At 53.6% G+C, this 15059-nt stretch overlaps 7 protein-coding genes across 11 annotated transcripts; 4 read left to right on the forward strand and 3 right to left on the reverse strand.

Moving 5' to 3' along the window:
• Window positions 1–1083: 1083 nt before the first annotated feature.
• On the forward strand, window positions 1084–3500 carry H310_11352 (hypothetical protein). The gene is made up of 4 exons (XM_008878005.1): window positions 1084–1870; window positions 1967–2417; window positions 2476–2714; window positions 2765–3500. Exons 1-4 carry the CDS (start codon window positions 1101–1103, stop codon window positions 3438–3440), a joined length of 2136 nt encoding a protein of 711 aa, XP_008876227.1. The 5' UTR covers window positions 1084–1100; the 3' UTR covers window positions 3441–3500.
• Window positions 3501–3857: 357 nt separating this feature from the next.
• H310_11353 (hypothetical protein) lies at window positions 3858–5982 on the reverse strand. 4 transcript variants are annotated; one of them, XM_008878008.1, is made up of 7 exons: window positions 5832–5982; window positions 5362–5638; window positions 4797–5297; window positions 4579–4740; window positions 4389–4530; window positions 4262–4344; window positions 3858–4218 (listed from the first exon to the last, which is right to left on the reverse strand). In XM_008878008.1, the coding sequence occupies exons 3-7, from the start codon at window positions 5070–5072 to the stop codon at window positions 3964–3966; spliced, it is 918 nt and encodes a 305-aa protein (XP_008876230.1). In that variant the 5' UTR covers window positions 5073–5297; window positions 5362–5638; window positions 5832–5982; the 3' UTR covers window positions 3858–3963. The 4 variants fall into 4 exon arrangements, with proteins under 4 accessions (XP_008876230.1, XP_008876229.1, XP_008876231.1 ...); XM_008878007.1 differs by having other exon boundaries at window positions 3858–4344; XM_008878009.1 differs by lacking the exon at window positions 5832–5982 and having other exon boundaries at window positions 5362–5808.
• A 53-nt stretch (window positions 5983–6035) lies between these two features.
• Window positions 6036–7355, forward strand: H310_11354. 2 transcript variants are annotated; one of them, XM_008878011.1, is made up of 3 exons: window positions 6036–6427; window positions 6481–6686; window positions 6742–7355. In XM_008878011.1, the coding sequence occupies exons 1-3, from the start codon at window positions 6061–6063 to the stop codon at window positions 7006–7008; spliced, it is 840 nt and encodes a 279-aa protein (XP_008876233.1). In that variant the 5' UTR covers window positions 6036–6060; the 3' UTR covers window positions 7009–7355. The 2 variants fall into 2 exon arrangements, with proteins under 2 accessions (XP_008876233.1, XP_008876232.1); XM_008878010.1 differs by having other exon boundaries at window positions 6481–7355.
• Window positions 7356–8198: 843 nt separating this feature from the next.
• Window positions 8199–9022, reverse strand: H310_11355 (hypothetical protein). The gene has a single exon (XM_008878012.1). The coding sequence runs from the start codon at window positions 8994–8996 to the stop codon at window positions 8550–8552; it is 447 nt and encodes a 148-aa protein (XP_008876234.1). The 5' UTR covers window positions 8997–9022; the 3' UTR covers window positions 8199–8549.
• An 85-nt stretch (window positions 9023–9107) lies between these two features.
• Window positions 9108–10719, reverse strand: H310_11356 (hypothetical protein). The gene has a single exon (XM_008878013.1). It carries the CDS (start codon window positions 10666–10668, stop codon window positions 9829–9831), a length of 840 nt encoding a protein of 279 aa, XP_008876235.1. The 5' UTR covers window positions 10669–10719; the 3' UTR covers window positions 9108–9828.
• Window positions 10720–12030: 1311 nt separating this feature from the next.
• On the forward strand, window positions 12031–13000 carry H310_11357 (hypothetical protein; the record flags this gene model as incomplete). Its single annotated transcript, XM_008878014.1, has 2 exons — window positions 12031–12212; window positions 12955–13000. The coding sequence occupies 2 exons, from the start codon at window positions 12031–12033 to the stop codon at window positions 12998–13000; spliced, it is 228 nt and encodes a 75-aa protein (XP_008876236.1).
• Window positions 13001–14193: 1193 nt separating this feature from the next.
• H310_11358 (hypothetical protein) lies at window positions 14194–14684 on the forward strand (the record flags this gene model as incomplete). The annotated part of the gene is made up of 2 exons (XM_008878015.1): window positions 14194–14611; window positions 14665–14684. 2 exons carry the CDS (start codon window positions 14194–14196, stop codon window positions 14682–14684), a joined length of 438 nt encoding a protein of 145 aa, XP_008876237.1.
• Between the last annotated feature and the right edge of the window lie 375 nt (window positions 14685–15059).

Raw genomic sequence — 15059 nt, forward strand, 5'->3', positions numbered from 1 at the left:
GAAGAGATGGGAAGTTTGCGGTGGAATTCTTTGTCATTGCCATGTCGTTTAATGTTGAGAATGCAAACACTGCCAGTACACTCGAGTTCGCGGCACGGCCACGGGGTGCTTGTACACCACGTCATTCCAAGCCCCCGTCGTGTGACGAAGGCGGCCACGATGTAAAGACCTTGCCAAAACATGCAACCAGAGCCCCCACGCATGGATTTGGCGCGATTGCAGACTTCTTGACATGTCGATATCACGAGATGGCCGACATGGCCGACTCACGCGCGATGGACAGCGGCATGTTGGGTCGTATAGTGGCTCACGTTGTCAATTGCCATGTTTCTCGGTGCAAGCTGGGGCAGCAGTATGTGCCAAGGCGTTGAGGGGGGTCGCTCCGCACCATCCTTTCTCAAGTCGCGGGCTTCACCATTGTCGTCCTAGCCCAGGTTCACGTAAGCAAGTTCACCTCCCGACATCTCCACACGAGTAGCACGTGCTTCTCGCCACTACACTACGTTGCCGCGTCAAGAAATCGGCATGGCACGCCAGTCGACTCGTCCGCTCGTGTTGGTGTGCTTCGGTCCCCTGTTGACCTTCATGGTGTAGGTTTTAACGCTGCACGTAAGGCGTTAAATACTTTAAACGTAGTATACCGAACGGTCAAGTCATGAATGGGGACTTCAAACTCGGCGGACGCGGAGAAACTTTCCTTGCCTTGGTCAAGCTCTGGTCTTCAAAAACGGGTCATGCAGTGCGCTGGGAAGCCACGATCGGGTGTCGACATCCGTACCCTCGCGTCCAGTCGAAGCGTGTGCGACACACTTCACGTCGGTGTCGCGATTCGTGGGCATTCTTCCATGAAATGCCGCACGGGTCGTGGAAGAATACACCAATTCCAGCAACCACTTCGGAGACACCACGTTCACCAAACAACGCCGCCATCGATAACACCCCTGTAGCTCAGATGCGCACGCCAGCGTGTGGCGCTGATGGACATGCCGTTTTCAAATGTTGTTTACCGCGTTTTATTCATTAAAACGTATCTCCACCAGATGGCGAGAACGCCGCCCATGCGTTTTCGAGTCACTTTTGGCATAGAAACCACACGTACGATGCTCGCGGCGCTCTTGACGACGCCATTCGCGCTCGCAGCGGCGGGCCTCCTTGGCTTTCTCGGATACCTGTACACGCTTCCGTCGCACAAGCTGATCGGGATGCCGGCCAACTACGTGGCTGTCGATGAATCCGAAGTGAAGCCAGGCCACGGCCCGATCCACCGCGTCGGCACATGTCCTCGTCCCTTCGCCCCCACCATGTTGCACGCGCTGCAATCCACCGTCAAGAAGTTTGGTAGCAACCCTTTTCTCGGCCACCGTCCGTTTGACAGCGACGGTGTTGCCCTCGACTATGTTTGGGAAAGTTACGACGACGTGTACAAGCGCATTCAAAACTTTGCGGCGGGCCTTCGCCATGAAAAAATGATGGAACCTACGAACGACAGCGAAAAGCCCTTGTGTTTGTACATGAAGAACCGACCGGAATGGGTCATTGGCCAGTACACAGCCATGTACCTCGGTGGGTTCGCGGTTGCGTTGTACGATACCCTCGGCGCAGACTCGACGCAATTCATCTTGAAGCATACGCAGTCCCCGACCGTGGTGTGCACAACTGCAGAGCTCGCGGGAGTGTTCAACGCCAAAGCGACTGTTCCAACGCTCAAGTTTGTTGTCGTCGTTGACGTTGACACGATTTCGACGGACCACGCGGGTGCTGCGACTGCCGCTGGGCTCAAGATCGTCACGCTCGGTGAAGTCGAAGCCATTGGCGCCATGTACCCGATCGAGCCCGCGACGCCTGGCCCGAACGACATCTACTGCCTCATGTACGTCGTGTTTCGTCGTAGACGCTGGACCGAGCGAGCTGCGATTCCTTGGCATTGTCATTTGTACGTTGTCTGATGCGAGCGATACTGCTGTAGCTACACGAGCGGGACGACCGGCGACCCCAAGGGCGTGCCGATCACGCACTTGAACGTCCTGACTGCGGACGAAGGCATGCGCGAGCGCATTTGCTCGGGGCCGACGTCGTTGTCGTTTTCCGACGCGGGCGTGCATTTGTCGTACTTGCCGTTGGCCCACTGCATCGAGCACATCATCCATTCGGTCATCATCATGGGTGGTGGTCGCATTGGGTTTTACCAAGGCAACACACTCAAGTTGACGGAAGACTTGTGTGTGCTGCGCCCGACGCTCTTCGTGACGGTGCCGCGCCTGCTCAACAAGATCTACGACAAGGTGGTGAACGGCGCCCAGGCGGCGGGCGGGCTCAAGACGTGGCTGTTCAATTTGGCCCTTGACACCAAGCTGTCCAACTTGAAGCAGTTTGGCGAGTCGCGCCATGCTGTGTTTGACAAGTTGATCTTTTCCAAGGTGCGGTGACCCTCGTTGGCGTCGCCGATCGTGTGGCACTGACGTGGTTTGTCTGTAGGTCCAGACCAAGATCGGCCTGGATCGGTGCGAGTTTCTCGTGACTGGGTCGGCGCCGCTCGCGGACGACGTCATGAACTTTTTCCGCATCTTGTTCGACTTTCCTGTCCACGAAGGATATGGCCAGTCGGAAACAGTGACGGCGGGAACGATGACCCACGTGAAGGACACAGCATGCGGCACGATCGGCGTGCCCCTCACGCCGATGCAGATCAAGTTGGTCTCGATTCCCGAGATGGGGTACTACCGAGTTGAGTGACCATCGTTGCAATGACGAATTGTGTTTGTAGCTACAATGTCACGGACACTACGCACGGCGACGATGACGCCACACGAATGCCGGTCAACGGCCGCGGTGAGATTTGCTTTCGTGGTCCGCCCGTCTTCTCTGGGTATTACAAGGACCCGGCTCGCACGGCCGAAGCATTCGACGCGGACGGGTGGCTCCATTCCGGCGACATTGGCGTGTGGACGCTGGACGGGCGCCTCAAGATTGTCGACCGGAAGAAAAACATTTTTAAACTAAGCCAAGGCGAGTACGTCGCGCCGGAAAAGATTGAAAACATTTTGGTCACGAGCCCGTACGTGGCGCAGCCGTTTGTGTACGGCGACAGTTTGCACAGCGTCGTGGTGGCGATTGTCGTGCCAGAGGAGGCGGCGCTGCAGACGCTCGCGACGTCGCTCGGCATCACTGGGTCGTTCGAACAAGTGTGCGCCAACGACAAGGTCGTCGACGAAGTGCTCACGTCCCTCGCCGCGCTGAGCAAGAAGAGCAAGTTGTACGGGTTTGAAACGATCAAAGCGCTCAAGCTGATCCCGACGCCGTTCTCGGTCGAGAACGACCTGATGACGCCCACATTCAAACTCAAGCGGAACGAAGCAAAGAAAGCTTTTCTCCACGACATTGACGACCTGTACGCCAAGTGCGGCGATCTCGTGGCTGGCCACAACGTCCTCCAAAAGTAAACAAAATGAAACACGGATGCATGTGCCGGTGACGTTGTGTACACCCGCGGGATGCCAAACAAAATGGCACTTTTCCACGCGCACGACTTGGAGAGGAGACGAAGGACTGCTCATGACGCCATGGACGGTCGTGGTTTCGACCGTGCCGCGGCTTGCGGTAGGGTCCGAGCTGTACGAGGATGCGTTGGATTTTTAGCGCCGTGGAATTTGGGCCGCCCGCAAGCAGCTATCGACGACGCTGTCGAGGCAAATACTACTGCGCAGCTATTTGAGAGACCATTCCAACACAATTCTAGCTGTGCGATGACGGGAGCGGTGTTAAAAGTCGGTGCAAGTAAACGGGCTGCCATGTTTCTCGGTTCTTGGCATGGGCGCGTTGACCAACGGTGAAGAGTTTGGCGTTTGGAATGTCATATCGTTGGCGACGAGTGTGCCGTAGTTCTGGCGCAGGCGATCGGATGATTCGCGACAAAGGATAGCATCGAACACTTGCGGGAGCTGCCTGCAATGGAATTTGCCTCGATTATGCTCGTGTGAAGAAGGACGTGATCCTGGAGGTTGCCGGCGGCGCTGGAGGAGTTGGTGCCGTCCCTGGCGCCACCGCTTCTTTCTTGGTCGCAGGTGGAGGTTTCGTCCTCTCGGGAAAGTCGTCTCGCAGCCAGTCCAACGTCGGATGCGAATGGATGGCTTGCAAGACGTCGCTGTTTTTGACCGTTTTTCGCTTGGCCATGACCGCACTGTCGTGGCCTTTCGTCGTCAGGAATTGAATGAACTGCTCCTACACGAACGATTTGTCGAGTCGCCTAGACTGTCAAACGTGCCGTAGCTTTCGTGATCGCTAGCACCGCTTCCTTGGACACCTTGTGGACGTCGGGGTCGGTCTGCATGATGCGCTTGACGCGAGCTAGGGACGGATGACACACGTTGTCAAAACCAACGGCGACGAACCATTCGGAAGTGTCAAGACATGGTCGTCGCTCGATTTTGCACGCTTCGTGGAGGGCGCGTCGACGTCGATGCCTCGGTCGACGAGCGCTTGCTTCTCCTTCATGTATCGTTGCTTGTCCTCTGTGGCCTTGGCAACGTATGGCTGCACGGACTCTCAGGACGTCTCGCGAGAGGAAATGCATGTACACACCTCTTTTTCGACCGCATCCAGTTCGTTCCACTTGGTACTGAGAATCTTTTGCACGGGACCGATGCCGAGGCCAGGATTCTCGGCGATGACAGCGGCTCGATTCTCCGCGAGAAAATGAAAGTATGCCGACAGTGGTTTCGACAGCTTCTTCGATGAGGCGTCCTGTCCAAAGAGGTGCTGACGTTCGCTCACGTCGGGAGATCTATTCGCGTTTGCACCTGTACAATAGATCCGTGTGCTGTGTCGTCGTGGTCACTCTTGACATCGTCCTCGGCATTCTCATCGTGCTCAGCGGCTTCTCTTTCTTCGCCAGCAAAAGAATCCGATGCTTCATCTTGTTCGTTCAATTCCGCGTCGGAAGGAAACGCGTCGTTCATGTCGTTGTGGTCGGTGTCCGACTCCATCTTGTCTGCCGCTGGTTGCCGCCAAAAACGTCGCAATCCTGTAAAACCTAATAACCTGCGTATTATAGTTAGGAGGTTACCGCGTGCCATGGGATCGAAAACTTCACAACAGTGAAATGTCACTTCAGAACCGGATGGCAATTGTCAGCAGAGATTGTGGCAATCACATCGAAGATGGCCAACGCATCGTAGAGGCTGGGTTTGATGGAGCCACGCTTCTCATGGGAATGTGCATGGAGCGGAACTGCGCAACCATCCAAGTCGCCGAGTGCGTGCTCTTGTGCTTCCCTTGACGCTCGTGGTGTGATGCATATCCTATACGAACGATAGCAAGCACTTCTTGAGTAGCTGCTGCCTGTGTGCGGCATTGTCAACCTACCAAAGGACACCGAATGATTCGCATGTTGCCAATGACTTCGGCAAAACTTAATCTCGGTTACTGTTGTCCATGTGATGGCTCCTTGTGCAGGAATTTCATGGCATTCACCCATGCACTCGGGAGTATGTGCAGCAGCATCCCATGACTGGTCGAAACTTGAACAATTCTGCTGACGCTCGTCCTTTCTCCGAAAAAGTCGACGTGTCCATGCGAAGTGAGCAGCCGTGGTGGCGGTGATACGCATGATGTGGTCTCTGTGACTTAGCATTGTGGAAACCTCGTCGAATGTTCAGTGTCACATCCGTGCCACCAATAATCGACGTGACAACCTCATGTCAAGGGCACACCCATAGTTGCATGTTTGAATTGTCCACACTTGCCACTTCTTCCGACGGTCAACAGGGCAAATGTGCATGTCAATCGTTTCGTCGACAAGTCGATGCACCACCTCTAATCCACTGATGGCATACCTTTTGCCTCCGCAAAGGCTGTGAATCGCATATCGCGCGCAAATCTCCCCAGGAACGCCCTTCTGGTACACAAATAGGAGAGCTACAGTCGGCGGCAGCCAGCTGAAGCGATATCCTGCCGCCTCTGTCTTCGGCAGGAGGCTGTCGTGCCGTGCATTTCGACGAATCCGGATCCGGATACGTCGAATCTGACGAATCTTGTCACCACGGCGGCCTTGGTTTGTGGCGCATGGGCTGGTTGACGGGAACGCTGAGCATTTTCGTAGTCTGCATGAGCACCTTGTTTACGCCGCAAGGTCAAGGCATTGTAGTATACCTGAACTTCCCAGCGTTTCTATGGTTTTCGTTTGCCACACCATGGCGGCCTCAACCGGTGGGCTTTCCTGGCTTGCCATCGACGTCCAACCACTACATTCCCAGTACGAACAACGTCACACTTGGCGTGTGGTACACGCAAACCCAGCCCAAGTCTCACAAGCTCGTGTTGTATCTGCATGGGAATGGCGAGCATCGTGGCATGTCTGTGAGTGTGGGAAAGCATACGATGTATCCACAACGTCCGTTCGGCGCCAATATTCTCTCTGTCGACTACCGAGGTGGGGCATTCTGTGGTCACTGTCTGCATTATCCATTCAGCTGTGTCTTATAGGCTTTGGCGACTCCTCGTTTGTGTGGCCAACGGAGCAAGGCGTTTACGACGATGCCCTGGCGGCCTTTGACTTTGCCACGTCAACGCTGGGGTTTCAACCCCATCAAATTCTTGTTCATGGATACTCCCTCGGAAGCGCCGTGGCCACACGTTTGGTGCACAATCTTTGCCAGAGGTCAACGTGTCCAGCTGGATTGCTTCTAGAGGTCGCGAGGACGATAAATCCCTCACAAGATGTGCGTATAATGCCGTCTTGAGTAGGCTCCGTTCTTGTCGATCAGCGATATGGTTATGGAGATTTTACGAGTCAAAGTTCCTACTTCGCTGCTGCATCACCACTTCCCGACAAAGGCCATCCTGGGCTCGATTCCAGTGCCCATTTTAATCGTCCATGGCACCCATGACAGTGTCGTACCCATTCGGCATGGTGAAATGTTGGCCACAATGTTTCCTGGCTGCACGATGAGGTATTGTCCTGTTGCCGGCGCGAGCCACATGACATCGTTTGGCTATCGCGACGCCCGATAGTGTGTCACTGACACGTTCTGGTCGCACATTTGGAGTTGCTGTTATCGCCATTCTGCCACCATGCGGTTTCGGCGACTTGTGATGGACGCATCTCCCTTCGACCGCACTACACGAGCTGTTTGACAGAGGAGTCCAGCGTGACTTGGATCAGTGCGTACAGTCACCCCATTCGTCGTTGGAACAACGAATCGATTTGTGCAAAGGTGCTTTCGCCATTTCCTTGAAGATATGGGTCGAGCCCAGAACAACACTTCTTTGCCGAGGAGTGGTGCCGCTAAACGCGCTTGTAACCACGATGGAATTGTACATAGAACAGCGCTCAAATCAAATCCGAGAGAGCAGTTATGCCATTGTGAAACTATGTTTTACGATGATTCAAGTCTTAACTTCGACACAATATTCCACACACAGCTTGAGCCATGTTCCAACGACAACAAGCGCGAAGCTGCACGGCCAGCTCCCGCCGTGGCTTGCTTGTCCAAGCACATGGCTACAGCCCGGGCCACGCCTCCACGAGAAATTTACTCGATCGTTTTGAACGAAAGACTTACATGTCGATTTCAACTGAATGTGGTAGATACCATTGACTTTGTGGACCACGTTGCCAGGCTTGGCGTGATAAGGAGATGAGAGGACAAGAAAGTGTTTGATTGGTGGAACATTACAACCACACACGGATTGGAATGTTTTGATTGGCTGAAATGCTGCAACTCTAATGACCACGAGGCTAAGTTTTGGCGACAACGTTGTAGTCACTAAAAAAATCATGAGTGCGTTGGCCTTGACTATGGACAATATGAAGTATGAACAATTTGGTCGATGTTGTGTTTGCATGGTCATGCACTCCGGTGGCCACATAATTTTCGACCCAACATTCATACTGTAATCCCCTGCCCGAGTGAATGAGTGGACCAGAGGCTCCCAGGGAACCACGAAAGCAAGCACTCGATGACGGCCAAGATGCCATTGACGAAACAAATTGCTGTTGAACGAACAGGCCACACACCATGAAAGGTTGAGGATATTCTGGTGGCTGTGCTTGTCGTGGTAGATTGAGCTTGACATGGTTGTCCTGTGTACACGGATATTATTTGCTGTACAAGTCAAATATCCATGCTAAATCGGCGCCTCCCCAGGAGCGTAGACGTGCCGAAACCATAGCGGTCGGTGGGCAAAGCACTGCTTGAATTCCCACTGGAAACACCTTCGCATTGACCTGGTACGCAAAATCAGCCAAGTATCTAGAGCTTACTACATATTGCTATGGACAACACCGGTTCGATATGACTGTTTTTGATGGCCGCACGCGGGCAACTTGGCCGACGCTATACATACATCAACGAACATGACTAGGCTGGCGTACATGCGCCAAGAGGAGTAACTTGGAAGGCTTGTTCTGACAATGAAATTCACAGTCAAATCGCCTTGCGCCCCAGGACAACCATTTGTGTGGCAAGTCGTTGGCTTTACTCCAATGTTAACCACCTCGTTTCCAAACAAACGCGAATCGTCGAGACGATCTGCACTGGCATACTCACGCGTTACCATTCGTGCATTTTGGACTTGATCGTTGACGCGGTCATGTATCCATACGCGAAAAGCAAAGCTTGGGCCACGAGAAGTGCCAAGAAGCCTGTCGTTTTCAAGTGGGGCTCGTCCAAAAGCGCTTGAGGCGGCACGTGTTGAAACACGAGAACTTCTGCGATCGAGAAAGCAGCTTCCACGACGTGGACAATGGCCAGCGCAGCCAAGAGACCCTTGTTCTTGATGTCAACAGCAGCGGCAAGGCGAAGAAGGCCCAGGGAGATGCAGTAGACAGCGTACAATCTGCGGAAGGCCGGCACATTGTCCAACGCTGGGTCGGAAAGCGACGGCGTCAAGGCTGCAATTGGAGTCGACAGCACGTAAAGCCGAACGAATGTTTGCACTTCGAGTGCAAAGCCCAAGACCAAGTACACTCGCAGCAGCACCCCAAGCATGGTGGTCATGTCGATGTGAATTTTGTATCCTTCCAAGGACTACTAATAGTAATGCGGATTCACTATCATAAAGAATTACATGTAGTATATTGTATTGGATGGTTAAACCTCTAACATAATGCACTTAATTATAGTGTACTATAGAAGCACCTACTAGCACGATCTACCCTGGATATTTTATTGCACATCTCGCGAAACTGGTCTTGGGAATACTGGTAGACTCATCCTCGATCAATACCCCAGCGACGAGCTTACCGCTAGGGACCCAAGACCCTCCGTCTACACAAAAGGGCATCGTTCTGTGCAGCTGGCAGCGCCTCGCCCTTTGAAGTGACTCTGTTGCGGCGAGTTCACGTCGTCGTCATGCGAACAACAGGCCATCAACGGGATGAGCGCCTGCTCTGGAGAGGGCAGCGGCAATTAGGGACGGCATATCCAGAAGTCGGTCTGTGCGGTAGTCCGCGGGAGTGAGGAGCAGAGTCGCAACAGAGGACGATAGATGCAAAGATGTCGTCTCACGTCCAAGCGATGGTTCGTTACGTGGAGCATACATGCAGCCCCAGGAGGGTTGTGGCGTTGGACGGCAATATCACGTCGTCGCATGCACTGAAAGAAGGTTGTGGCCACATTTCGATGAACCAGTGGCTTTTCACCAACATGGGTGCACTTGGTAAGTTCTCACAGCGTCGGGACGAGTTTTTGCTTGACTCAGGCCGCGTCGAGATGGATTTCTACCACGCATATCCCCTGCACACCACGCAGACACATCGTAACAACGCAGCGTGTCGAGGAAATCGTGGGACAATGGTCTTTATCATGAAGAGTTTGCTGATGAATCGTTTTAGAGCTTGGACACGGGGCCGAGAATCACGTGATACAACGCAATGAGCACTACCACGATATGCACACCTGCGCACCCGATGTCCAGCGGCTGGGACTCTGGTAACCTCATCGTGGGGTATTTGGGTTGCTGGCGGAACCACCCCAAGAGGACACTTGTCCAGCAAACGGTCGATGCTACAAGGGTATCGGCTTGGCCAAACCACAAACTCGCAGAGGCGCCATTGGCACTGGCCAATGCAGCCATGAGTCCCAAACTCGCCGGCTCCAAGATCAAGTAGCGAAGTGTGTCAAACGGCGGAAGCGTCATCATGGCGGCTCTGTATATCGCATGGGCGATGACCCACGCGAGCGGCGACGCGTTGAAGAGAAAAAATCCGTCTTGATACGATACTGTGTTCCAAGAGATGGATTGCATCTCGAGCAAAAGCCACACGACAAGGCTCGCGCACGCAATGCGGTGGGTGATGCCACGAAGCGAGTCGCCAGTGGCGACGAATCCCATCATGGCAATGTTGCCAACGACCGCAGTGTTGATGAACACAGAGAACCACGAAAGATTCGACGCTTGGGATGTTGGTGATAGCTGGCCAAAGGCGACGACCGACCCCATGCCAAGTGGCCAAATACACACGAACTTGGCAAACACCGACACGGCATGGCGCGATAGGTCCCGTACCCGAACGAACCGAATGGATTCCGCAACCGACGTAAGTACGATCACGACCAACAGCAGGACCGGACTAAAATACAAGGCCGCAAAGACTGCGAGGATGGCGCATGCATACAAAGCATTGATGCCGACGATGGAGCGCGATGCTTGGTGCACCAGCGCCTGCATCGAGGGATGGTTTGTGGCAGTTTGAAAACAGCTTGGCGAATGTTTGTTTTGACTGACTCAAAAACACTCCCCTTTCGGGAGTGTATGTCGATGGCCGACGACTTCCTTGCCATGGCCCAATGTCGAAAGCAGCGTCGGCGGATCACTTCGGAGATGACATCCCCGCGACGGCGAAAGTGCGTTGGCTAGATCGTGTGGGTAGCTTCGACAGACGAAGGGCATCGAGGGAACGATGGGTAGCAGCCTTCGAGTGGCGGGAATGTTTAACACCCTCGTCGTGTTGGAAGGGATGTAGGGCCCGAGTGGTTGACCCTCTTTTCTGTGCTACATATTTCTGTCGGCGCCTCCACCCTCGCGGCCAGCAGCACGAGCAGGTTGTCGTCCTTCGTCGAGTGCATGCTCAAGACGAAACTTTCATGACGTTTCCGAAGTTGAGCAAAAGGTTTTTTCCACCTATTTCCAACACTTGAACTGGTAATAAATAAGTAGTTCAATTGCACTCGCATTTTTGGTCGATTTTGGCCGAAATGAGGATTTGACCACAGGTTCATTATCCGTACGATTTGTGCACGGTATCCGGATGAATCTGGGGACAATAGCAAGCGAAACGTCGGAGAGGCTGCAAATAGGTAAAACGTCCAAATGGGGGTTTAGCCTACTCTTGGCAAGACTTTGCACCATAAAACGTCGTGCGCCAAAAATCCCATGGCACGTTTTCAACGACATGCGGCGTCGACATGACGATTCCCCACCTCTGCGGTCCATTCAGTGTACAACGCGAGAGACGAGGCACGATGGCCATTGGGTACCGCACTGAGTAAACCTGCCTTATCTCACCCAACTCGCGATCTAGGTGCATTGCATGGGCGGACGTGCAGGACGCTTTTCCCCGCCATCGTCACCATATTGGTGGTGACGATGGCGGGGAAAAAGCGGCTCTAACAACGATCCATGGTTCGAAAGAACTTGCATTCGTTGCTGTAGCTACCGTCAAGAACGAGCCTCATTTGCTCGACACTCACATCGCTTCGTGAATGTTGACAAATTTCGAGCTGTGACAGTCGTCATGTGGGTGGATCGCCACTCCCGCCACATCGCATGCGCGTCCGGCAGCCAATGGAGCAAATATGTCATGTTCGTTGGGACCAATCCAAAGCGTCGAGACAGGTTTGCGTGGGACGCTTGTCGAGATAACCAGGCGCGAGACATTCCAAACCGCACGGCGGTGTGCAAATTCGCCCTCCGTTGATTGCAAAATGTCATTGAAGCCACATCACTTTGAGCGCCGGTGGTTCGACAGCGTCGCGCATTTCACGCGCCGTCACTTTCCAAATCCCCAAGTAGTGGCACGAGCTTTGAACCATGAGCGCCACCCCTCGCCTGCGAAATCTGACCATTGGCAACGACCTGGCCGGCGTGCGAACTCTGATCGTTGTGCTCGCCGTCCTGGTCGTTGGGCTGATCCTGTACGGAGCATATCAAACGAAGCGTGCCACCAACATCCTTCGACAACGGCGAGAATCCACCGCCGACACGTCCGTCGAGTACGAAATTGAAACCCCCAAGTCCACGACAGACTCCGCCGCTGTACCCGTCGAGATCGAATCGCACAAGCCCCCAGTCTAAGCCCACGTCTCCCTTAAGTTATCTATCTATTGCTAACGCGCGACAGAGTTGTGTTTGTTCACGATTCAATTCCTGATGCAGATGCATCAAGTGGCTCTGTCGACAAATGCCATCCGCTGCCCTTGACCACGTACCTTATCCTGCTGCGCTCAAGTCTTTCGTCCTCACGTTCTGGTCGACTTTAAACATATCGAGAGGTGGTCCCAAACCGTCTCTTCTGCGACGAAGCAATCATTGTGTTCTCGTCAAAGCGTTGTATTTGCCGACAAACGCACGCCACCCAATTCGATGCAGCGGGATCCTGGTTCTAGAGCATTCACCACGTCATCCCACTTCAATTTTCGAGATCGGTTGCGCAACCACCACCATGGAATTGACTCGCCTTCTTGTCAACCGGTTGTGCGGTTGCCGCAAGCTGTTTCTGCCTGGCGACGACACGGCAACTGTGCCTACGTCGTGGTCGTCGCCAGAGCGATAGATCCAAGTCCCGTGCTACGCATTTGAATATCACCCCACGAAGCGTGGTTGCGCTGTTGCCTTGAACAAGCACACGGGATGGCAGCCACTCGTAAACGCATGGCATTTCAAACGTTGGGGCGGTGACCTATCATGCAAGCAACTTGACGACCGACGCAGGTCTTGATGCCATTCCTTGTCCAGTGACACATTGTTACGAGGAGCACTGGACCAAGTCGACTTGCGCTGACCTTGTGTTTGGCTCTTCATGCGTGGCACGCGTTTCAAGAGTCGATGCTCCATGCAACAACGTCTTGAATTCATTTTCCGTTTTGATTCATTCGAGGGCATGGTGGGCGTTCCCTCCACGGGTCTCCCACCTGAGACTTTGTAGCCGATTTCTCGTCAAACACGCTAGTAGGTCCTTCGATGCTTTCGTCGTCTTTGCCGTGGATACGCCAAAGGTACCCCTTGCTCCTCTCTCGCTACAATGCTGTAAATGCAGATGGGCATTGCAATGCATTGCTCCAACTGCACCAAGTGGAGCCGACGTTTCCGCTGCAACGTCAATTGTCTTCAAGCGTCGCTCCATTCATGAGGACTACTTCGTTGTCAACGACCATGCGCGCATGGATGAGAAGACGTCATGCTCCCAAAGCCAAACACCATCATCGATTGCCCACGGCCTTGTCCTGCCATGGGCGAGGACACAGATCGTCCTCTCGTTGTCGATCCATTCAAAAATATTCAAAAATCACGAATTCGACGAAAATTTCAGTTAGCCAATCAAGCCACGACCGTTGAAACATTTAGCCAATCCAAATTCATTGCGATGAAAGGCTGGATAAATAAATGGCGAATGGATTGCTCTTTGAATAGCCTTCGCCCCCCAGTGTGACCTTTCGAACGTGTTCGAACCATCGACGGCTCCGCTAGTGCATTCCACAGCGCAAGATAAGGGAGGTCAGATCACAGAAATCACGACCTTCACCTACCTACCTGTGGAGCCCAACAGGTTTCCGAACTAGCGTGCTCTGGCCGACCTCGCGTAATGGCGACCAGGATGACGACGACATGGGTGAAGACGCCCCGTATGTGGTACATGCGCCGGCAATTCCACAAGACCCAAGGTTAAATGGCTAAACCAAGCAAGAGCGTCGCGTTTTTATGCGGGCGTACCAGAAATATGAGGCGCAAGTTGACGCGCTGAGACAGCTGGAGCGAGACCGTTCGTTATGCCGGAGTCCGCGTGTATGGATGGACCTTTTACCAAGCGGTCCGTGGCGCTGTCAAATCGCGGAGTCCGAATGGATTGCGTGGTTTAACGTGGCGTTCGAAGAAGAGATCCGTGATCTGGACACGCTGAAGAAACACCTGGAATAATAATAATACGATCCGATTCGACGTAAAGTTCCCCTGGACGCCGAGTCTCGTGTTGGCAAGATGCTGGACGAACTCATGAAGGCCCTGGAGCGCGACAACCAGGAGTGGATCTTCTACGAGGAGGGCAGGGTTGTCGTGGACATTATGGTCAAGGCGGTGCGGCCTTCGATGCCACAGTCTGCCGTAAAGAAGCAAATTCAACTGCAGCGCAACAAGCCGTTGCGTACGGATGTGTTTCGCTTCGTTCGTTTGCTGCGGACGTTCGCAGCTGGTAACCAAATGTACGGTGGGGTCGAGGACGAAGACAAGTTCTCCAAGTTTGCAAAAGACTCTGACAGCCGTGGCCAAGCACCGAAGAGGCCTGACGAGAAGAGGCCAGACGGGGGAGCAGGCCCGGCGAAGCCTAGGTCCTCGGGCGGGGTGGAAAGGCCGGACGAACCGCTCGCCCCTGCGAGGAAGCCGGCTGCATGTCTGCAGTGTAAGTCTAGTGGAAAAATCCAACTAATAATGGGCAGAAGCTTGGCCTTGTAGATGTTGTCGACTTCGTTTAAGGTAGATTTGTCCACGAGGTCTGTAGCTTGTTCGATAAGCAGGGATAAAGTTTGAAAGTGGTAATTGTTGTAGTCGACGACCTTGGCGTCGGGATGGGAAAAATCCTTAACAAGTACTTCTTGGAGATGCTTCGATATGCGCTCAACCCGCTTAAGTGCGTGGTACCTTATCTATGATGGGCCATATTCCTTTCTTACAGTCGAAGTACACACCATCAACGAAACGTGGTCTCGCAATTGCTGTCAAGAACATTACATTGAGCACAAAACGGTTGTTCTTCATTGGGAGTTTTGGCGTGCTTTCCCACGGAGTCAGGTATATACGGCTGCGTACCTTGAGAAGGAAAAACGACTTCTCGTCGAGAAGACATGGTC

This window comes from Aphanomyces invadans (genome assembly GCF_000520115.1).
Source record: "Aphanomyces invadans strain NJM9701 unplaced genomic scaffold supercont1.31, whole genome shotgun sequence".
NCBI lineage: Eukaryota > Oomycota > Saprolegniomycetes > Saprolegniales > Verrucalvaceae > Aphanomyces > Aphanomyces invadans.